Source organism: Xiphophorus couchianus, chromosome 9, assembly GCF_001444195.1.
Source record: "Xiphophorus couchianus chromosome 9, X_couchianus-1.0, whole genome shotgun sequence".
In the NCBI taxonomy this organism is placed as follows: Eukaryota; Metazoa; Chordata; class Actinopteri; order Cyprinodontiformes; family Poeciliidae; genus Xiphophorus; species Xiphophorus couchianus.
Window position 1 is genome coordinate 15,150,949 of NC_040236.1, and position 22,123 is coordinate 15,173,071.

At 37.5% G+C, this 22,123-nt stretch overlaps 3 protein-coding genes across 4 annotated transcripts; 2 read left to right on the plus strand and 1 right to left on the minus strand.

The window, feature by feature from the left end:
- Positions 1-246: 246 nt before the first annotated feature.
- Positions 247-4,334, minus strand: LOC114151193 (cytochrome P450 2J6-like). Its single transcript, XM_028028242.1, has 9 exons — positions 3,996-4,334; positions 3,752-3,914; positions 3,411-3,560; positions 3,169-3,329; positions 2,677-2,853; positions 2,316-2,457; positions 2,020-2,207; positions 1,797-1,938; positions 247-1,150 (listed from the first exon to the last, which is right to left on the minus strand). Exons 1-9 carry the CDS (start codon positions 4,197-4,199, stop codon positions 975-977), a joined length of 1,503 nt encoding a protein of 500 aa, XP_027884043.1. The 5' UTR covers positions 4,200-4,334; the 3' UTR covers positions 247-974.
- A 790-nt stretch (positions 4,335-5,124) lies between these two features.
- LOC114151625 (cytochrome b-c1 complex subunit 6, mitochondrial-like) lies at positions 5,125-7,409 on the plus strand. Its single transcript, XM_028028957.1, has 4 exons — positions 5,125-5,338; positions 5,629-5,649; positions 6,662-6,823; positions 7,187-7,409. Exons 1-4 carry the CDS (start codon positions 5,294-5,296, stop codon positions 7,217-7,219), a joined length of 261 nt encoding a protein of 86 aa, XP_027884758.1. The 5' UTR covers positions 5,125-5,293; the 3' UTR covers positions 7,220-7,409.
- A 1,429-nt stretch (positions 7,410-8,838) lies between these two features.
- faah (fatty acid amide hydrolase) lies at positions 8,839-21,560 on the plus strand. 2 transcript variants are annotated; one of them, XM_028028597.1, is made up of 16 exons: positions 8,839-8,940; positions 9,874-10,153; positions 11,432-11,545; positions 11,674-11,814; positions 11,948-12,081; positions 12,967-13,173; positions 13,247-13,287; positions 13,378-13,502; positions 14,074-14,199; positions 14,564-14,661; positions 17,785-17,884; positions 17,964-18,007; positions 18,114-18,262; positions 18,690-18,835; positions 19,277-20,922; positions 21,046-21,560. In XM_028028597.1, the coding sequence occupies exons 2-15, from the start codon at positions 9,938-9,940 to the stop codon at positions 19,397-19,399; spliced, it is 1,764 nt and encodes a 587-aa protein (XP_027884398.1). In that variant the 5' UTR covers positions 8,839-8,940; positions 9,874-9,937; the 3' UTR covers positions 19,400-20,922; positions 21,046-21,560. The 2 variants fall into 2 exon arrangements, with proteins under 2 accessions (XP_027884398.1, XP_027884399.1); XM_028028598.1 differs by lacking the exon at positions 8,839-8,940 and having other exon boundaries at positions 9,841-10,153; positions 19,277-20,443; positions 20,823-20,922.
- The last annotated feature ends 563 nt before the right edge of the window (positions 21,561-22,123 follow it).

A 22,123-nucleotide genomic window follows, 5' to 3' on the forward strand; every position in this document is an offset into this window, starting at 1 on the left:
AATTGATTTCAGTTTGGGAAGTGGCTGTGTTTCACAGTATAAATACGTAGAGTTTAGATGAGTCTTGAGGCATATGGGTGGTCTTATGGTTTTTTACCTGTCTGTCATCAGTCAGTTAGCCAGTTTTATCAGTGAGAACAGGTGCAGGAGTTAGGGTAGTTTTATCCGAAGCCTGTAACTTGTTTTTAGCCAAAAAACTGAATAAAAGTAAACAAAGAGCTGCATTTTGACTGTTTTGACCTTTTGTTGGACTGCGTAAACCAGAACCCATGATGCACAGTATTGACTGTTTGAGTTTATTTCATTTTGCTTTGATCACCTTTGAGATTTGAATTTTTTCGATTTTGGAATTAAGTTTTTGGGACAAATAGTCAATACAGCAATGTTCCTATTAATTTTTCTGAAAAATGCTGATGAGGTTCTCCTTCACTTTAGATCGTCTCTCTCTGAAACATACATGTTCATTTTTTTTTTTTTTTTTTTTTTTTTTTTTACACCTATGCAATCATAAAACGTCTGTTTTTATTATTTTTTAACTGAAAACTTGTTTGTGGCCTCTAAATGCCTAGGTGTAGTTATTGGTTTGTTTTGCATTTTCTCCCAATTCTGGAGGAATTTGTATTCACACATTGAAAGATTAAAAATGTTTTTTCGATTTTCAGTATGTCAATCATTGTGCTTGTTTGCTGAATGATGAACACCAAATCATTGCGAAATGGCTTGATCGCTCTCCCAAAACTACCTGAAATTGTTTTTTCTAGGTATTTTTTTCTGTAAGACACTCTTCTAAACAAAATCTGCAATTATGTAGAAGTGTTCACAATTGAAAAAAAAAACAAATTTCACAGTATGCATTTAAACAGCAGAAATTGGTTACTGTCCACCTGACTCGTGTAGAGATGTTTGTGGTCAGAAACGCATGGCAGGTATGTTTTTTGCTCCTGTGTTTCTTTAAAATAATGAAAACGTTGGTCTTAGCGTGGTGTTATGCAGATTTTATATGGTTTTGGTGCCAGAGTGACGCCTGCGCGGTAATCCATCACAACTTTTACTCCAGCCGGCATTGAGAAAGTGAAGTGCTGCATGAAGGACGTGAAAAAGAGGAAAAGTTCCATCCTGGCCAGGTTTTCTCCCAGACACAGACGCTTTCCTGGGACAGAAAAATTAGAGAGGCGGTGCAGGTGTCAGTAAACAATCTTCTAATTAATAACAAACCCAAATCACTACCGAACATTCATGTCCTTCTCAGTTTCAAGCAATATAAATGATAAAATATACTGTACATAGGCAAACTTAGTGCATAATGAAAAGTGCAGTCATCAAATGGTCTTTGCAGATGCTTGAGCAGCAATTAAGTATCTCAATAAAGGGTTGGGCAAACATGTTTTGACAACCTCACAGTTGTGCTGTAATTTTTCCATTTTTAGGTGATGGGGAATAGTTTTCTATGAATTGTAGAGAGTTTAGGAATAAACTGAACCCTGGTTTAAACATCTTCACAACTTTAACCTGTATTCATTGTCTTCACAATACTGGCCCTTTTTTGCATATATTTTTACTAGAGGGTATCCCAGTAAAAGGGGCTGAATACAAATGCACACCACTTTTGACATTTCTACATTTCAATGTGACTACAAAACAACAAATATGTTTCTACCCATTTTACAATAATATGCCATGTTTGTCAATCTGCAATTATATAGGAATTCCAATAAAAACATTGAGGTTTGTGGTTGTAATGTAAAAAAAAGATAATAAGGTATGAAACACAATGTATGGCTGTTTAGATTCCTTACCAGCAGAGAAAGGGATGAAAGATGTTTTTTTTGCAAACTTGCCCTTCTCATTCAGGAAGTGTGACGGGTTAAAGGTGAAAGGTGTTTCCCATTCTTTCCTATCAAACAGCACTGAAGCTATATTTGGGATTATCAGCACTTCCTGGTGAATATGAAATAAAGTGTTTAACTACAATAAAAAGGTTGTAACATAAAATTTCACTACAGTCTTTTGGGAAGTCACCTTTGGGATGGTGTAACCTCCTAGCTGGACTTCTTTGTTGGTAGAGTGTGGCAAGGCAAGAGGGGTTATGTTGCCCATCCTAAGGATCTCGTGGATTACGGCATCTGTGTAGGGAAGGTTGGCACGATCCTCCATAGACGGCTGTCTGGACTGTCCAATTACTCTGTCTATCTCTGCTTGGACCTTTTCTGTGCAAATAAAATTCAGAAAGTGGATGTCGGATGTAACTTAGAAACTCAGGGACTTTGAGTGTTAGTGTGTTACTAAAGGAGCATTATGTGGATGAGTTTTTGGACCTTGGATTTCAGGGTGTTTAGCCATGAAGAGAAATGCCCATCTCAGGGTGGTGGATGTGGTTTCTGATCCAGCCACAAACAGATCCAGGACACACATGATCAAATTTTCTTCATCAAATGTGTTGTCATTCTGCGCTTTATTCTGTGGGGAAAAAACAAGAATACATCAACATCCACCCAGATCAAACTTGTATAGCAATTTTAATTTTAAGAATGTACAAGTGGGCTGCTTGAACTCTGGAACATGATTAAATTGCAGGTTGCAGTCTGGCAATACTCAAAGTTATGGTGATAAGTTTGAAAGTAGATCTGTGCTCCTGGACTAGGATTGATTACTACGACAAATGTATTTATCAGTCACCGTTTCAATCTCCTGCAGGTAGCAGTCAATGTAATCTTTGCTGTTTGAAGGATCCCAGTTCTTCTTGTGCTGGTTCAGCTCTTCTCGTATGAACTTCTTCACATCGTACCAGATCTGTTTGACGGTCTGATGTGGACCTGGCAACAATCTCATCAGCAGATTAAAGGAATTGTAGAGCTGAACAGAAGAATAGATTAAAAGGACAGACTGAACTAATTAATATCAGGATTAATAGGAAGTGGTAGACTTTATGGCTGACTGTTGCTGACCGTCATGAAACTGCTACTACACTGCTTTCTCCTTCTAGTGTTCATCCCTTGGATAACAGGATTGATTATTTACAGCTGTGGGCACACTTGCAGCATGTGCACTTGCAAATATGTGGTAGTAACATACTACCACTCGTATAATTACTACTACTAACTGGTATGTTTTGCATGTACTCTTGGTAGGAAATCTTAGCATTTCATCAATAGCTTTAAAACACAATACCTGTGCCCAAGTAGAAGTTTGAATATGGAGTGCCTGGTCAAACAGCAGCATCAGTTTCATGAACTTCTCATCCCCGTACTCAAAGCGGTGACCAAAGACCAGTTGACAGATGATGTTGGAAACGGCATTGTTGATGATGAGATGTGGATTGACAGGCTTTCCTTCAGAATTTAGCAGAAAAATGGTCAAGTAAATTGAGCAGCTGACCCTTGTGAAACTCTCTCTGAATGCTAAATGGGTACCTTTATAGGCTCGGATCTCTTCCGCGCAATGTGTGAATTCATCCAGGATGACAGGCTCAAGAGACTTCTTCCCGAACCCAAAGTATTTGAGGGTTGAAAGAGCAAAGCGTCTCTGCTGTTTCCAGATGTTTCCATTACTGAATATAACACCTGATGACAAAGAAAAAGGTAATATTACTACTACTACTAATAAAAGTGAAAATAATCATATTATTATTATTATTATTATTATTTGTGAAACTTTGATCAATGCTTTGTATTTATTTAATCCAATCCATTAAGTAGTATTAAGAATTGCAAATGTGCACATTCAAGCTTAATTTTGAGAATCCTTGTCCTACCTAATCCGCCTGTTATTTCATCCTGCAAAGCAAGAACTGGGCGGTCCACCATGCTGTCTCCATTTACAACCAAACCCTCCTTCATAGCATCAAATCCATTTAACACCACTACCCATTGCTGACCAAATCTTAGACTGTATACATCTCCATAAGTCCTTGCCAACTGGGTGAGAGGGAAACAAACAAATAAAACATGACTTGTTAAACTATCACTGTTTGGTTATAGTCTAAGATTATTCCATACCTCAATCAGCTTCTCGTGGGGCCTGTTTTGGTCCCATGTAAATATGTTTCCAACAATTGGTAGAGCTCTGGGTCCTGGAGGGAAACCAAGTGGTCGACGGTTTTTAACATAATCCGCAGTGATGATGAAAACAACTGCAAACAGCAGCAGACTCTTTAAATCCCAATCAACAAAGAAACCAAATATGGAAAAAAACAAATTCATTCTGCCAACGTGGATGGTCAGTAAGTTTTTAATTTGTTTCCCAGGAAAAAAGATTATATTGCGTGAAAAAGAAAATGTTCCGCTCTGTACCGTCTGTAAAGGTACAGATCGATGTTTGTTGTCCCTGGGGAAATAAGTTACTAATTACACCAGACTCTGACCTCTATGTGCTTTATGAGGAAATTAAAGGTGTCACTGTAGTAATTGATTAACTTTAATATATGTATTGACTTTATTATTGTGGATCAAATATGCAGAGTTCATGGAGGGAGTGGGTTAGGATTTTTGCTGTGAAGTCAAATCTCCAGCTTCAAAGTTCACTTGTCTCAGAAGGTTTACTCGTCATTTCTCTAGTGAGTTGTTTTTAGGTCTATCCATGTCATGATGAAGAGGCGGAAGAACCGGTACCCCACCTTGTGTGCAATTTAGCAGAGGTGTCTTGTAAAGTGCTACAAGGTGCTCAGAGTTTGACAAGAAGCATTGGTAGTTTTGTAAGCGTTATAAATGCAATGAATTATGAATAAACAAACCACACTGTCTATGAATTTTCTTAATATTTACTCGGTTATTATAAAAACAATACTTAGTTTAACACTTTTGGCAGGCTGCAATATATTATAAAGAAGCTTCATAGTTTTACTTCCCTTCAAAACAATTTGGTCCAATTAATTGACAGATTGTCGATATAATCAAACAACTTTCTTTGTCACTGCAAGGATTTTACAACCCATTGTCTCTCATCTTTGCTACTGTAGTACCACTGTATAACGCACGATGGCAGCAGTTAGCTTGTACTTGACCATATAGCTGCTTGCTTTTTTCTTTTTTTGTCGAAGGATAATTTTAAAAGTTGACTGTCCGTAAATAATGCGTATGTGAATCCATTAAGTTGTTGTTCAACTGACTGCTGACTGATTTCACTAAATAATAATAATAAATAAGTAAACAACCAAGAAGCACTTAAAGTTTATTTTGTATATACCGGAACCGGAAACGTAGTGCTTGTTTTCAACAACAGCCGGCTAGCTGATTTGACCTGAGGTGTCCTCCAAGAGCCGTGATTTGACAGGCAATCAAGAATAAAACATTGAAATATGGTTTTCGGGAAGACGACAGTCGTGAAAGGAGAACCAGAAGATGTTAGTAATAATTTCTTATTAAGAACATTAAAATACACTGATGACATTTTGTACAAATGTAGCTTCAATGCTAACATCAACGTTAGCATTGGCTAACGTTGATGTTAGCGCCCTTTACTTAATATTAAGTTCGGGCTCATTGTTGAGAAACATCCTAGGCTAATACGAGTATAAACCAGACGTCTTTTAAAAATATATTTATTCTAGAGAAAGATTTACAGATATGGACAAAAATGTTAGGTGATGATTGGAAATGAATGATGCTATTGATTTGGTTCTGTCTGTTTCAGGAGGAAGAGGAGGAGATGGTGGTAAGTCAGCAGCAGCATTTAAATTTGAGTTGTTTTTATTTAAGTGCCACTTAGGATTTTCAGACCTTTTTTAAATTAATGTATTTTTTATGCGAGAAGGCATAAACAAACACATATAGATATGCAAAGATCATCTGCTTTATTGTTTATATTTCTGCTGTCTTCGTGCACAGAGACCGCCATATTTTCCACCAGAAATAGCCTTGTCACAGGCATTTATTCCTTTTAATCACATGGTTTTCCTGATAGCCATAACTGAAATATTTTTATATATAAAATAAACGTAACTAATTGCGCCGATAATTCATTACGTCTCATTTGTTTATTTATTTTAGATAGATTTTTTTTCCGAAACCAGTAAGAGTGATGGCAAAGACTGCTTTATAATTACGGTACTGAAAAAGGCGCGCAGCCGGGAGCGCGCACTCTCAGCATCATCTCCTCCATCACCTCGGTGCAGATCATGCGCTCCTCCTTCCACTCGAGCTTGACGATTTGGAAGATGTTCTTGCAGAACAGGCTCACAGTAGATGCCGGCATTTACATGATCCCTGTGTGAGGGCCCATTTTCGGATAGTACTGCTGCATTAAGGTTATCTGGGTAAAATCCAGCCTCTTGTTCCACGCTGTTTGCTTCCTACAGAAGGTCTGGATTCCTAGCTATTGAGAAACAATTTTTTATTTTTTTGCTGGAGGCGTGGTCTCGGTTAAAGCTTTAAACTTTACACAATCCCTAATGTTGTCCGTGATATATGCAATGCGCAAGTTCAACGCTTTGAAGCTTAATCACTAATAATTGATTATAGCTAGTACTGCACAGCTTGTTTTAACACCAAGCCAATAGGACTATCTAATTAGAATTCAATTGCAGTGCAAAAAAAGTATATAATTTCTATCAATTAAATTTCCAATTGATTAGATAATGACTTCCTTGTGGTATCAAGGGAAGAAGCAAATGCTAACATGTATACAATTATGAAATGCTCCAGATTTATATACACTCTGGTTGCAGGATCCTCTTGAAACCTTGCGTCAGAAGTGTGCGGAGACAAAGCACTGCGTCCATACCCAGGAACGTTTGGAGCTTTGCGAGACCAGAGTTGGCTCTCGGTCTCAGACACAGGAGGATTGTACTGAGGAATTGTTTGACTTCCTCCATGCTCGGGACCATTGCGTAAGTACATTAGCCTGTTTGACCCAGCAAGATGATTAAATAAACAAAATTAATACATTGGCTTAATACTTCAGTTGGAATTTTACTATGACTAATGTCAATCTGTGGCTATCACCAAAACAAAGCGATTCAAGCTTTGTCTTCCTGCTTCCAAGAGAAAGTAAGTGAAGCAATGGTTAAAGGTTAAGATAGATTGAGGTAATTAGAGGAGATGAAAGTGGAGAGGCTGAACAAGACCCTTCAGCCTTACATACATTCCTGTAATGGATGTTTTATTTCCTTCAAATCGTTTAAGAAAGTCATGTGTCCCTTTGTTTGTTTGTTTGTTGCTCAGGCTGAATTTTCTGCCTCCTCTCTTTATAGGTGTCTCACAAACTGTTCCATTCTGTCAAATGAGTCCATCTTGGCTGGACAACACTGACAACATTCTTCAAAAATAGTATTACCAGGACGATGGGGTTTTAAACTCGTCCATGTATTGCTGCATGTTGTAACTTTAAAATGTGTATCTTAAGTATATGAAAAAAATGTTCAGCAGTTTATTGTGATTCAATATGTCAATAAAGTGACTTAGAAACACAAATTCTACATGTGTCCTTTGAAGTTTTTGCCAATGTTATGCATGTTAACATAATTTATGTGTATGACCTTATGCATATATCATCTCAAAATTTCTTGATCATGCAACCAACAATAGGGAGATCAGCAGATTGCTCTCGACTTTTGAGTAAAGCTCAATGTGATTAGCAATTTCTATACAATAATGAACTCATCAAAAATTCTCCTTAAAAGGTTTTAAATGTTTTCACCTGAAGTAAAACAAGAAGTATTATGTTCCATAAAGTTCCACTTTAGGGAACTTAAACAAAAAGAGGGCTTTAGTTGTGTGTCTAATATAAAACAGAATTATTGATCGTAGGATGCAAAACAAATGACCAAATGTTAAAAATATACCAATCATACAAAAGGAACACATTCAAAACAAAAGGCTTGGAAATAAAAAAATAACCACAACTCTTCTCTATCAAGAATTAAAAGTTCAAAATCCTGTAACCAAATGGATATTTTTGTATTTGAAAGTTTTGATGCAGTCAGTAATAAAATATATTTTGATACAGTCATGATTGAGTGACTCAGAAATCACCCCAAAAATAAGTCCAGGAAATTAAAATAATGTGCCTGTTTTAAATTTCAATAAAGCAAAAGGATCACATGTCAAAAAAATATTTAAATCCTTGTCAATAATCAGTGCAAAAGCCCTTTTTAGCATTACAAGAATGAAACCCTTATAATTGCTGACCAACTTCTTCCATGTGTCTGTTGGTATTTTTGATGATTCAGCTTTTGGTTTCATGTCTCTGAGGGTGGAAGGACTCCTTACCATTGCCCTAATGTTGAGCTACCTGCACAGGCAATAAGTTTCAGGACTGTGCTGGGCTCTAAAATGTTCAATACTACTCCCACATATTGATAAAATTACCAATACTATTACTTTAAATTTATTCTACTAAGGGTATTTTGAATCTAACTGTAAAGGTGTCAATTAATGAAGTACACAAATAATTGCCATTTTAAATATGATTTCATTATATACATAAAACCATTTATATTTATTTTAGTATTCAGTGAAATACTAAATTGTGAAAAAAAAATATATATTGTCGTTTGTCAAATCCAAACATCTGATTGGTTAACCTGCTCAGCGGTTTAGGTATAGACCAATCCCCTGTCGTTAATCTTATTATCTGACTTTTATTGTGAAACAATAATCTGTTTGGGAAAATACTTACGATTTTAAAACATTAAAATTGCATTATAATTTTTTCTGAATTTATTTATAACGTTAATCGTCCTCCATGTAAATATATTTTTCTGACTCGTCTATTTATTTAATTGTGCCTCCAACTCCCAACTTTCACAATCCGTTCTTGAATGCAGTAGTTGCGCCCCCTGCTGGAAAGAGCTAAATCCTATATAAAAACATTCCGTGTAGAAATTGGGGGGCTGGAGAAAATCTTCCAGGGTTGCGGTTCGTCAGAAAGCAGGAAGTTCCTGGATGATTTGTGATAATGATGAGCTAACCACGCCCCTTCCAGCGTGCGCCAAAAGGAGTATAGTTTAGTGATGGGATTTTCGGCTCCTTTTCGAGATGCGGCTCTAATGGCTCTTCTTACTGTGGAGAGCCGGCTCTTTCGGCTCCCAAACGGCTCACCATATATATTTTTGACATTATTAATTAATTAATAGCTTAAACCTAATTTTATAATATTTTGTTTCATTATTGACATTGTTAAGCACTTATGATGAGTAAAAATGCCGCATAACAATGCTATAGCAATACCGATGCGTGTGATGTCCGCATGTGGCTGTGCAGGTTGTTTGTCGAGCCTGCACGATAGGAAATGCTGACTTTGCACAGTCTGCACTCTGCCCTGGAGCTTGATGTAGCATTAAAATGAGTCCAAATCTTGCTCCGTTTTCTGTCACTCATTTATTTTCACCTATTCAGTTCTCACACTGACTCCCCTTCTTTCTGTGCTTCTTGACGCTGAGTGTCTGTACATAAACACCTGCCGACGAACGCTATACAGCTTGGCCAATTGCCTGCCGTTTCCACAAAAAAAGTGGAGATAAACTTTTTTTTCAGTGTTTTCCCGCCACATTATTAATTGAAACTATGTGTGATTGGTCAGATGTGTGGAGCACACGCTTGACATGAGGGCAGTGGACCGACCAAGGGAAAAAAAACTCCGCTCTGGCACTGGCAGAAGAGCAAAACGAGCAAGGAGAGGGAGAAGGGGGGAGAGACAGCGAGGCACCGCAGGACAAAAAAAACAAAACGATGTGGGGAAAAACTATCGGCTCTGGCACTTGCAGAGCACAAGCACAACGACAGGGAGGCGGAGAGACAGCGATATACTGTAGAAAAAAACCCGGCTCCCAAATAGGATCCTAAAACGGCTCCCATTGTGGAGCCGGTTCCAATCGTTCACTTCAAAGAGCCGGCTCTTAGAGCCGGATCGTTCGCGACCGACACATCACTAGTATAGTTGTCCTCAAGATAAGCTGTTTGCTAGCTTCGGGTAGCCAGTCTCTGCACCCGAAAGGGAAAGAATGGAAACTCTGAAAGACTTGGTGGAGGGAGTGAAGGTGGAGAGCCAGACAGCGGTTCTGTTAACCTCTGTTGTCTGCGGGGTGGGAGCCCTGCTGATGGTGGTGCAGACCGTTAGCGGGCACCGGGCAGCGAAGGACAAGATCCAAAGAGCCAGGAACAGGAGGACCGAGAGCCTGCAGCGAGCTGAGCAGGAGGTGCTCCGGTACAAACAGTTGGTAAGAAGTCGGGCTCGGAATGTATGAAATATGTGGAAGCACATTCAATTTATTAATCAGTTTCTTCTAATTTACATGTATTCGTATTTTTAACTGCCACTTGCTGTCAGGTTGCATGTGCAAACTTTGAACCCTCATGTTGCAATCTGTCATTGACATGTTAAGGCTTCCTACAGCGGGAGACTTCTAATCTTTGAAATCACAAATCTGTGAATATCAGAAATAATGACTCCAGAGGACGCTGAAATAATTACACTGCTGAGATAAAAGTACTTTCTCCCTTACAAATTTCTTTAGGATTTTTTTGGGGGAGTAACACTTGCATTTTTCAGCTTATTAAGCAAACTTTCATATCAGATGAGGATAACCTGAGAAGATAACAAAGCTATTTTCAAATCGCGATTTCACTGAGGATGGGGAAAAAACTCATTAAAACAACCTGGCCTTAAATGAATCATATCTTAGCTATGATTTATGACATTTTTCTGATTCAATTTGACCAGCAACACCCAGACTGTATTACTGCCCGACTTGTGGAATCATATCACTTAAATGGTTCCTGTCTGATAAAACCAAGTTAGTTAAAAGACATATATATTCAGAAACACATCTTTATTAAGACTATTCCCATGTATGAGTCTGCAAAGGGCTAGAAATCTATAACAAAATAAAAATATGGAGATTTCTAATGGGTCGGTGAGTGAGTAACAGTTCCAGTGAACAATAGGTAAAAAACTTCAACATTTCCCCAACAAAATGTGCCAAGAACAGTGGTTGGGCAAGTGCCCATTGGTTTGGTGCCAGCCCAACCACTGGGCACATGTGCTTACGTGAGCACACCATGTGCCCAGTGGTTAGAGCACTTTGTTCATGGTGTGCTCACGTACCTTTTAATTCTGCCAACAGGCCACTGGATGTCATTGATTGCTGAAGGACATCTAGCGATGTCATTCGCTGGATGTCTTTTTGAGTTAAATTTTTTTAAAAGTTGACAGGAAATTTGAAAATTTCACTTGATAATTATGTGTTATTAAAAGATTGGAAGATTAATACCTGAACAGCAACTAAAATGTCTTAAAAAAAGGAAACATTTTAAAAAGACTTAAATAAATAACCAATGCTTAGCCTGGTGGAGGGACAAGTAAAGTATGGTGGCCCGCCAGGCTTATGATACACTGGGGGAAACCCGGAACTTTAAAACCAACTTAAAAATATGTGTTTGACTTTTTCCAACTCACAGCAAATGTAATCAGCCCATTTGTGCTGCTTCTCTTCTAGCATCCATCCTGTGACTCTGCTGTCATATTGTCACTGTCATTGTCTGAGTTGACAAAGCAGCTGCGGGAAGGTTCGCTGTGCCCGGAGGATGTGTTTTACTCCTACATGCAAAAGGTCCAGTCTCCAATATGACATTTTCACCACCCCAGATGCTTTAATAAAACCCCCTCTTGCAGTGTGACCCTTATATTTTCAGTGTCTGAATGCAGGATTAATTCAAATAACAGCTTCTTTTCAAACAGACTCTGGCTGTGCACAAGAAGCTGAACTGCTGCACAGAAATTTTGCTGGAGAGTTTCGACCAGCTGAGAACAGTTGGCTCCAACAAGGACGGCCTGCTGTACGGTGTTCCCATCAGCATAAAAGAAAATGTTTCATATAAGGTAGACAGCTGGCAGAATTTCACTGTGGTGATCTTTCTTCATTGTCTGGATAAAGATGAGATTTATTGCCTTGACGTGCCACTATCTGACTTTGCCCTCTGTTCTTTTTACTTATTATCTCCTTACTACAAAGAACTGTGACTGCACCTGCGGCGTGATCATAAATCTGAGCCAGCCAGCCAAGAAGGATAGTGTGATCGTGGAAGTACTGAAGAAACAAGGAGCCATTCCTTTCACAAAAACCAACCTGCCACAAGCACTATTGAAGTAACTTAAAACTGTAGCATTGTTGTGACACACACATTGCGCATAAATAACAAAAAATATCTTATGTCCTTAGAATTTGTAGTTGAAACAGATATATGACACAGTGCATGAAAAGCACATAGCCTTTATTTTCCTCACCCTACGACTTTAAATTGGACTAAACTTTTATTGTTTTTAAGTTCTTTATAATTATTTTCTAGATGTTAGATTTTTTAAATGTCTTTAAGATGTCCTTTTTTTAGGGTTGTCTTTTAATCTGTATGACTTGGATCATACATTTTGGGTATTCTTCCAGAAGCTCCTCACAATATTTTGCTGCACTTTTGCTCCATACCTCCTTGCAGAACTGGTATAATCGAGTTACATTTGTAATGTTGCTCACACACCTTTTAATTCTGCCAACAAATTATCTCTTTATGTTTATGTTGGCACTACAAAACATTGACTTTAATGCACTTAAGCCACTTTGTAGCTAATTTGGTGCTATTGTTAGGGACACTGTCCTTATGGACAACACATTTATGTCCAAATTTTAACTTTCTGGCTGTTGTCTTGAGATGTTGGTTCAATATTTCTACATAATATTCTTTCCTTATGGTAGCTATCTATCTAAGTACACCAGACCCTCCATCGGTCTTTCTTTTGTGTTGCTTTCAAACACAAAGGACAGACTGGGTTATTAGGGGTTCTACTGGCGAACCCCTAATAAATTAAACTTCTTTGAACTACCATTTAAAAAAACATAAGATAATTATCTGAGCTTTCCAGAATTGTTTAAAAAATGTGTTCTTAATTTGAAAAAAGATAATGGTTGTGTGTCTATTTTTACACATTGTATATAAATATCTGGCTTCATATGCGTCTGTTTTTGCCTTTTGTTTGCAGTTATGATTGCAGTAACCCCATCTTTGGGCAGACGATCAACCCTTACAATCCTCAGAAGACCTCTGGAGGTTCCTCTGGTGGGGAGGGGGCGCTGATTGGTGGAGGGGGCTCCATTCTTGGCATTGGCAGTGACATAGGGGGGAGTATCCGCATACCTGCCTCTTTCTGCGGCATCTGTGGCTTTAAACCCACAACAGGCCGACTCAGGTGCGCACATTTCAGTCAATTTTATGGATGGCTCTAACACAGTCACTTCACCTTTACTCTGTGTCACCGTTAGCTCAAAGGGCATTGTTCCCATTTACCGAGGTCAAAAGTGCGGTAAGTGTTAATAGTCCTCACAACTTCACACAATGACATATTACCGTTTTCTTGTTAAACATTTTGTTAACATTGCTCCTGTTGGCTTAGTGCTCTCATCTCCTGGACCCCTGGCACGGGACGTGGACAGTTTAGCTCTGTGCATGCAGGCTTTGCTCTGTGACAACATGTTTTCCTTGGACCCAACTGTTCCACCGTTACCTTTTAATCTTCAGGTGTGTCCTCTGCTGTTGAATTTGTTTTTCTTATCAAGGTTTTCTGAACGGATTAAAGTAAAATTTGTATCAAATATTAAGACAGTGAAGGAGGATTTTTTTTTTTTTTACTAAAAAAACCCCATTATGCTGGAATTTGACAAATGCAAATAATTTTGGTAATCCTAACTGACCTTAAACAGGACATTTTTTTTTGTCTGATTTGAAGTTGGGCAATGAGGAGAGAAATTGATTATGTATTCTTATGCAGTGTATATAATTATCTGCTTTAAAAAATAAACCAATTTACGTTTAAAAACGTACATTTTAAAGGGTTAGTCTGTGTCAGCATTTGTGGTGCTGTTTTGTTCAGCTCAACAACAATCATGTTTCAATATGGAGTTATTTTCATGCCAGCTGTATCGGTTTGCCTCATTGACCGATTTGGTGGATCAGATCATCGTGAGTCCTCTGGGAAAATCTTTAAATAAGCATAAAACCTGTAACATATAGAAACACATAATCTTTTATGCTGTTGAACAACTGACAGTCTGATGCAGAATCCAAATAAATGGAAATTGCTTTTCTGCAGACATACCAGAGCTCCAAGCCTCTCAGAATCGGTTACCTTGAACACGATGGTTACACGCAGCCTCCTCCGTGCATGATTCGCAGCCTCCGAGAGGTCAAAGCTCTGTTGGAGCAGGCTGGGCACACAGTAAGGCCACGACACGCACACACACACACCCACACACACTCCCCCCCACACACACACATGTTTTCACAGCTATCTTTGCGGGGACTTTCCATTGACTTCCATTAATTTCTACAGCCTAAACTGTACCCTTACCCTTATCCTAACCCTAACCAAAACTCAATTCACACCTTAGTCCTAAATCTGACCCCTGACCCAAAAACAGCGTTTCCCCACGTTTTGTCCCCACAACATAGTATATGTCAGGAAAATGGACCCCACAAGGTATTAGAAACAAACACACACACACATCTTTGCAGACACTACTGTGAAGACCACAACTTTGTAAAATAAGCAGTATTTCTGATGCGATCATCTTTGCTGTTAGGTGGTGCCTTATGAACCTCTGAGGGTGGATCACGCTGTCACTGAACTCCTAATCAAGGGCGTGCTTGCAGATGGAGCTGCCACCATGCTACAAAAACTGTAAGTTGTGTTTTAACATTATGTTTAAGGCTTTGACTAAGACAACTTAACCAATTTAACAAATACTCATGGACCACCTAATTTGAAAATTCCCCACAATAACACAACATTTTAATATATGCAACCTGAAATAAAATATTAGTCTCAGCTAATGAGAATGGTGGTGCTGTTTTATAAATATCTGGCCACGACAAAATCATGAACAAGTCAGGGCGTTTTGAGTTATTTATACATTTTTAAAGTGTGGATTCTAAGCTTTCCAGTGATGTCAAACACATGAAAATCAAAAAGAAGTTGTTTTACTATATGTTTTGAGTGCATTAATAACATTTTTAAGGCTATTTGTAATTTAGAAGCACAATAAAAGAAAACTAGATTTGAGTTGCTTTGATGGAAACAAAAACAGTCATCTGCACTGATAGGTTTATTTTATTTACAGCCCTCTTCTTTCTGTAGGTACTTTTAATCATCTCTTATTACAGTTTAATATTGATTCTCTACAATAGTTCCACATGATCTTTTTCATTAACCAATAAGTTATTTCAAACTTAATGTTATCCTTCAACAACAAATCTTGTAAATTTTAGCAAACTTTTCAGTATTTAATCAATTTCTATTTAACAAGAGGGTTACTTCTAATTTATCCTGTCTTAATGATCAATAAGTCCTGTAGATTTAATAATATTTATCTGTCATAAAGTTTTGGTCAATTTAAAAAGACTGATTGTGAAAATATCTAGAATCAGCTGCATGCTGCAGTTTGTTGTTATCTGGGCAATTCCTCTTACAGTTAGGGCCTGTTTCTCTAAAGGTCTTTGTTTTTTCTTTATCCTCAACTCAATAAAAAGTTCCTATTGTAACTCATTGTATTTTATTCTATTTTTACTACCACTTTCTCAACCTAGAAGGAATAATTAACATTTTTATCTAATATTTTAGTTCTCAATTCTATATACATTTTTTATTTTATTTATTTCTCTACCTGATCATTTATTTATTTATCTATTTATTTATTTAATTTATTTTTCATTTAGTCATCTATTTGCCAATACATCATTTCCACAATCCTCTGTGACCTCATGTTCTTGGCTTATTCTTCATTTATTTATTTTTTTTATTTCATCCTGTAGTTCTACCAATTTATTTAACCTTAGAACCCATAATTTTACTTTCAATTTGTTCAGATGTTTTATTTTATCAGGATTCTATCTTCCAATAACCTTCCAATCTTTACACTGCAGGTCACACTTTACTGCTCTTATTGCTTAATTTGAATAATTTGGTCCAGTTTAACACATAGGGTGTTCTAAAAACTGGAAATTTTGCACCATGAGACAGCACTAAAAATGCTCTGCAGGGTAATTTCTGCTTCTACTTGGTGTCCAAGTGAGAAATTCTTGCCTATGGCATCCACTTACAGAGGTGCTGTTTAGATTCTCGTTGTATTTGTATTTATTCACACACACTCTTTCACACCAACATGAATTGTAACACAAACAAAAACACAAAACAACTGGTCAGATTTGTAGTCAGTCAAAATTTCATCAGTCACCAATTTTCAGTCTGTCCTCATCATTTTCTTTACTCTAATTGTTTATCAAATTTTACTGAAGCTTCAGGAAATTTCCAGTGTTTTGTTAACATTTTTCATGTTTTAATTTAATTAATTTTAAACTCTAGTCCTCAGAAACCTGTTTTAAATAACATGCACATTTAAAATAGATATCTCAAACTTATGTTAGAATCTAACAACAACCAATAATTTCTTGTTTTCTGGTACCAGTTTTCGAACTAACACTTTTTAAACCTGAACACCACGTTTTTTCTTTATTTTACTTTCAACACACCATCTACACCGTACTTCTTCCATTTGGTCAGGTACATTAAGTTTCCTGGCTCCATCTGACACATTAACTTCTCATCCCCTTTAAGACTTTTCTCCTTCCCGTGTGAAAAACCCATATTTTACAGTGTTTTAGTCCCGTTCCTTACACACCTAGGGTGGACTCTACGGAACAGGGGATAGGAAGAGTGGGGTGGTGGCCAAGTTCTTGTTGTGGTAATTCTCGCTACGACTCAATTCAATAGGTGATTTGAGTGGAGAATTCTTGATAATCATCCCCAACAAGCCCACCACTTACTTTTCTCACTGTTTTTTAGGTATCACACTTATTACCTTTCCCTTCGTGTGTGTCTTTTATACTTTCCCTTTTTTTTTTTTTAACTTGACGTCAAACGGGGGACTTGAAACCGCCCATACCACTCACTTACTTGGTTGATTCCTGTCTCGGTTTTGAGTCCCGTCAATCTGCCGCTGGCAGAAGGAGGTGACCTAAAACACTGGCCCAGTGAGGAAGTTACCCCCCGGGACTTTTACAGGTCCGAAGAACCTGACTGCCGGCAGATTTCAGCGCGTCTTACTCCTTCCGTCAGCGGCGGGTATGTTGGGAATCCCGAACGAGCCCCCAAATGATTGGTTTATTTTAGGTCCTAACCTGCAAAGAATCAACCAGACACACAAATTACTTTTCTGCAGAAGAGGAGAGCAGAAACCAGACGTGGGGAGTCGCCCTCAAACACTGTCTGGGATCAACTCTGCCAGCTCTTTGTCTGCACTGCTCTTTTATTAGATAAAAACAAGGAAGGAGGTTGGGCTTTTTCACACAGTTACACAAAGAATTGACCAATGACCTTTACTACAGGATATTCTGGAACCTTCTGTGGACATGCCCTTACAAGGGTACGAGGCTGACCACAACCAATCAGTTTCACAGAAAGCTGTTAACACAGGAACGTGCAAACTTCTCTAGCCTCCAGGCAAACATCCTAAAAATAGCTAATAGTGTACTACAAAAGAGAGACGTCAAGTAAACATCAAACAGAATAATAATATGAAAACATAACCTTTCAAATAAACTCACAAGTAAATTAACTTAGATAATTTTTCTAACATGCACCATTAAATGTAAAAACTTATCCACCTATTTCTATCAATTGTAGTTAACTTTTGTATTCTGTGATTAAATCATTTTTAGTTAAATAAAGATAGCAATAGCTGGATCTGTTCTGAAAGTAGTGCAGTATTTCCAGTAAATCACGGCGGTCATCCTGCTTCTGTTTCAGGAAGGGAGGGCCTGTGGATCCCTGCCTCAAACCTCAGATTCATCTATACTCCATCCCTCACTGGTTGAAGAGAATCCTTAAGTTCCTGCTGAAGCCCTTTGTGAGTTCTGCCTCACTGTTCCAGAAATAAGAATATAATTCAGATACAGATTAATTCTCATTTCATGTTATTCTCACAGTCTCCTCGCATCCCTCCCACTCTCGGCGCCCTCTGTGGAGTCAGGTGTGACGATGTCCTTTAAATTAGCCGCTTTAGTTTTATAGTTGTCTGTCAAATTATCTGTTGAACCAAAATGCTTCCATGTCCTTCCCCACCTTGATGTTTTCAGTTCCGCCCCGGAGGTTTGGAAGCAGCATGCTGATGTTGAGGACTACATTTCTGAGACGATAGCACACTGGAGGAAATACAACATAGATGTGCTGCTCTGCCCCATGATTGGACCGGCCTTCAACTTCTTATACTGCGGCACACTCGCATGTAGGGTTGTATGAGAAGCTCCTACTAAAACATCTGGAGATAGAAGAATAATGAATGATTTGATGAAAGAGGCTTTCTCCACACATTTTAGAGTTTTTTTTATCCACATATGAATTGTCTCTTGATGTGATAATTTAATGAATCTGTTAAAACCTGTGAATCTGTCCCCTTACAAATTTCACCAGCTTTTGCTCTTTTCATAGAAAACAGTGCAGCTCTGCATCATAATTTTCATTAATCTCTGTATCTGGAAAACACAGGACCCCCAAATTCTGATTTTCTTTATTGAAATCTTTACATTACAAAGTATTTTTAAAATAATTTTTTTGTCACAATGTACTTGGAGTGAAAATACCTCAGGTTTGCAGAAATAGTCCTAAATCTTTTTTTCAAGTTCTGCCATTTTCTTGGTCTGCTTTCCTTTCAGGTCTCTCCAGCTTAACAATGATATACAATCTCCTTAATTTTCCGGCCGGTGCTGTCCCCGTATCCACGGTGACAGCTCAAGACGAGGAGGATCTTAAGCATTTCAAGGGCCTTTATCAGGACACCTGGGACAAGCTGCATAAACTGGTGAGACTGTTTGATGTAGGCCATGAAAAAACGCCAAATACAACAAAATACAATATGGTAGTTATTCTTTAGAGCTTTGTTGAGCCACTAGTTTTATTTTTTGTTTTATACGTTTTTTTAAGGACGTTTTACTGGGTAAAAGCACCTCAAGAATTATAGAGAAATTAACTAATTAGCCAAAGATAATGAATTTTTCTAAGCTAAAGCTGTTTATCTATTTTTTTCTGTCTCCCTTTTGAAGCTTTATTCACTTTGGTTGCTTTACATATGCAGTTTGTTGGCCAGACTCTCTCCTCACTGATAGTTTACCCTTAGTAATGAAGCTTCTGTGATAATCTCTTAGCGAATCTCGTTTATGGCAGTACCACGTTTGTCCACCAAGTGGCAGCAGAGACCATATGAGCAGTTTGCTTGGCGTCACATTGGGCCTTTGTGTTTTAGGCTGTGAGCGGCGCTGAGGGTCTGCCTGTGGCGGTGCAGTGCGTGGCCCTGCCGTGGCAGGATGAGCTCTGTCTGCGTTTCATGAAGGAGGTGGAACAGCTTGTCAAACACAAGAAAAACTAAAACAGCGCATTAATGTTCTGGATCCAACAGTTGGATGACATGCCTTAATCACACTTCAATGTTTGATAAAGATTCTGGTTTTTACATATGGTTTGTAAACCAAAATCTGTTGATCGTGTTAAGGAAGTTTAAACAAATAAATCAATAATTAAAGTGATTTTGTTTGCTTTAGAGTAGCTCAATAGTTTGTTGAACAGAGTAATGAATGAACTGTCACTTTTTTTATTTTTCATTTTTGGAACTATAAAAATCTACTCAATCTGTTAATAAATCATGTGCATTTCCTGTATACCAGTGTTAAACACATAGCTAATTTTGACAAATTTTTCTCAAATTGAAAGCTTTCTTCATGACTTTTCACCATGGATATTTATGCACATAAATATGCTCATTATTATAAACATAACATGAATTTTAGATTCACAATTTAGTGTTAATTAGACTTGAAAAATTATGTTTTTGTTTTGTTTTTCCATCTCAGTGTGTTTGATGGCTAACACTTGGGCATAACCAAAAGACAATTGATAACTTGCACCCATGCGTAAATTAACACAGCAAATAACGTGTAATGTATTGTAAACATGAGCACAGATTTGAAAAGAATAAACATTTGTAATTTAAATATTTTTTGTAATCACATAAATGAGAATAAAGTTTAATTTGTCTTTAAAAATTCTGTTTTACAGGAAAGCTTGCAGCTGAGTTAATGTTACACAGCAAATTAAAAAGTGTTAAATGGTTTGGTGTTAGACTTTATGCAAAAGCAGAGTTAATTTTACTCTAACAGAGCCACATTCTGTGTATGTACAGTAACTCTGGGGTGTATATTATTAGTAGTTAAAATCCAGTGTTAAAACAAAGTGTTTCCGTATCAAATCTAGAGGTGTTAAAGTGGAATCAGTAACACTTGACTTCTTAACTCTTACTTTAACACTAAAGGAGTTAATTCACTGACTCCGCCCCCAGAATCACAGGTTCCCACAGAAGCCAAGTCATTTCAGGACAATTTACTTTCCACATGTCTGAGTTGTTCACTGCGGATTGGTAAGTAATTATTTTTTCTGAGATGGTTTATAACTATTATTTTGAGTTGAGATCAAGCTGTATGATAGACATCACGTTCCCCACACTGCTCGGTGTTGTGATGTTTGTGAAGTATAAGTGTTGAAAACAAATCGAGCCGGTGAACATTCAGTCAAATTCTTGGCTAACAAACAGATCCGTAATAATCTGGAGTATGTTTTTTCATGATGTTGAACGTTTATGTGAATATTGGTCAGATTTATCAATCTTTTTGATATTTTTTTTCCTCTGATAAACTGTAAAAGGCTTTCTCATGTTGAAAGCATTATTCCTGCTGTTGTGTCTTAAATACATTTTGCAGCATGTTTTAATCCTTTTATTGCCTTTTTCTATACATCAGTACCGGTATGGTTGCGGATGAATCGCCAGTCGTCAGCATCAACCTCCCCATGTCAACCCTCCATGGATCCTTTGAAGATTCAAGCTCCAAAAACGATTATGTAAGTGTTAATATCTTTGAAACTCCACATTTCCATAATTGAGGCTTGTTGTTAGAGTTGTAGTAAAAATGTATTCCTTCGTTCCATTTTTCATTGTTATGTTTTTTGTTTGTTATGATCCAGAGACCAACACTGGCTATCGTACTCGGAGACTGAAGACTTCACATTAGGTAGAGGAGCACGGTGATGTCCCCGGCCAAACTTCACCAACAGGCCTACAATCCGAAGACAATCTGTGTTAGTGAGTGGACAGCTCTTTGGGAGAGAGAGGCCCAGTCTCTTATCAACAGAAACATAAACTGGGTAAGAAGTGATGGATCTGAATTTCAGGTTGTTTCTGTTATGTACTGTAATATCTGGCAATCTACCTGTTAAAAGAAAATTTGCTCTATCATATTACATGAACTGCTTGCATTACTATCTCCACCTTGTACTTTGAACAATTTCATGCATATTGTATTGAAGAAAAATGTATTGAGCACACTGCATTTTGTATTGCACAGCTTATATGTCAGACCTTTTGACATATAAGCAATATGTGAATGAAAGCGACATGTGAAACATGCACATTATTCCACGTTGTAATATGTTTTGTAATTATGGTGCATGTATTGAAATAAATGCATTTGAGAAAATCATTGCCTCTTTATTAAATGTTTATTTTCCAAATAATTTTTAGAAGTTCAAAACAATAAGATATCCATTTAATATTAATTACAAATAACTCTTATGAAGTAAAAAAAAAAATACTCTGTGAGCGTTAATATTACGATCTAACTCTGAATTAGTGTTAGTAAGTGTTAAATGATTAACTCCAGCAGATTTGATATTTGACACTTATGGTAATTAGAGTTTAGGTACCAACTCTCCAAAAAGAGTTAAATTAACACTTTCTAGTGTGGACCCATATAGACACTTTAAAAGTGTTGAAATCAAATCTGACAGTTAATTTGGGCCTGCTGGATATGCTGTGTAAAGTCATTTAAAATGAAGGTATGCATTTTCAAAACACCTGTGTGCTTTCAAAGACACGAACCCTCTTTCTTTTTCCTCTCCACGTCTTCATCACTGAGCAGCACACGAGTGAAGATCGTTTTTATTCATATTCAGGATGGTTTTTGCATTGATGCCATAGCAGGCAACGGGAAAGAGATAAAGGAGACTAATGACACATGGCGCCTCCATCTCCAAGGCCAGTGCG

What these genes read in the sequence shown, in the direction of transcription:
- LOC114151193 (XM_028028242.1), bottom strand. Translation starts at nt 4,199, where the DNA reads ATGAATTTGTTTTTTTCCATATTTGGTTTCTTTGTTGATTGGGATTTA. An exon ending in TAAACACCCTGAAATCCAAG is followed by an intron (nt 2,208 to 2,315) that starts GTCCAAAAACTC and finishes TTATTTGCACAG; the next exon opens with AAAAGGTCCAAGCAGAGATA. An exon ending in GAGGTTACACCATCCCAAAG is followed by an intron (nt 1,939 to 2,019) that starts GTGACTTCCCAA and finishes CATATTCACCAG; the next exon opens with GAAGTGCTGATAATCCCAAA.
- LOC114151625 (XM_028028957.1), top strand. Translation starts at nt 5,294, where the DNA reads ATGGTTTTCGGGAAGACGACAGTCGTGAAAGGAGAACCAGAAGAT. An exon ending in TGAAAGGAGAACCAGAAGAT is followed by an intron (nt 5,339 to 5,628) that starts GTTAGTAATAAT and finishes TGTCTGTTTCAG; the next exon opens with GAGGAAGAGGAGGAGATGGT. An exon ending in TCCATGCTCGGGACCATTGC is followed by an intron (nt 6,824 to 7,186) that starts GTAAGTACATTA and finishes CTCTCTTTATAG; the next exon opens with GTGTCTCACAAACTGTTCCA.
- faah (XM_028028597.1), top strand. Translation starts at nt 9,938, where the DNA reads ATGGAAACTCTGAAAGACTTGGTGGAGGGAGTGAAGGTGGAGAGCCAG. An exon ending in TTACCGAGGTCAAAAGTGCG is followed by an intron (nt 13,288 to 13,377) that starts GTAAGTGTTAAT and finishes CTGTTGGCTTAG; the next exon opens with TGCTCTCATCTCCTGGACCC. An exon ending in GCCACCATGCTACAAAAACT is followed by an intron (nt 14,662 to 17,784) that starts GTAAGTTGTGTT and finishes CTTCTGTTTCAG; the next exon opens with GAAGGGAGGGCCTGTGGATC.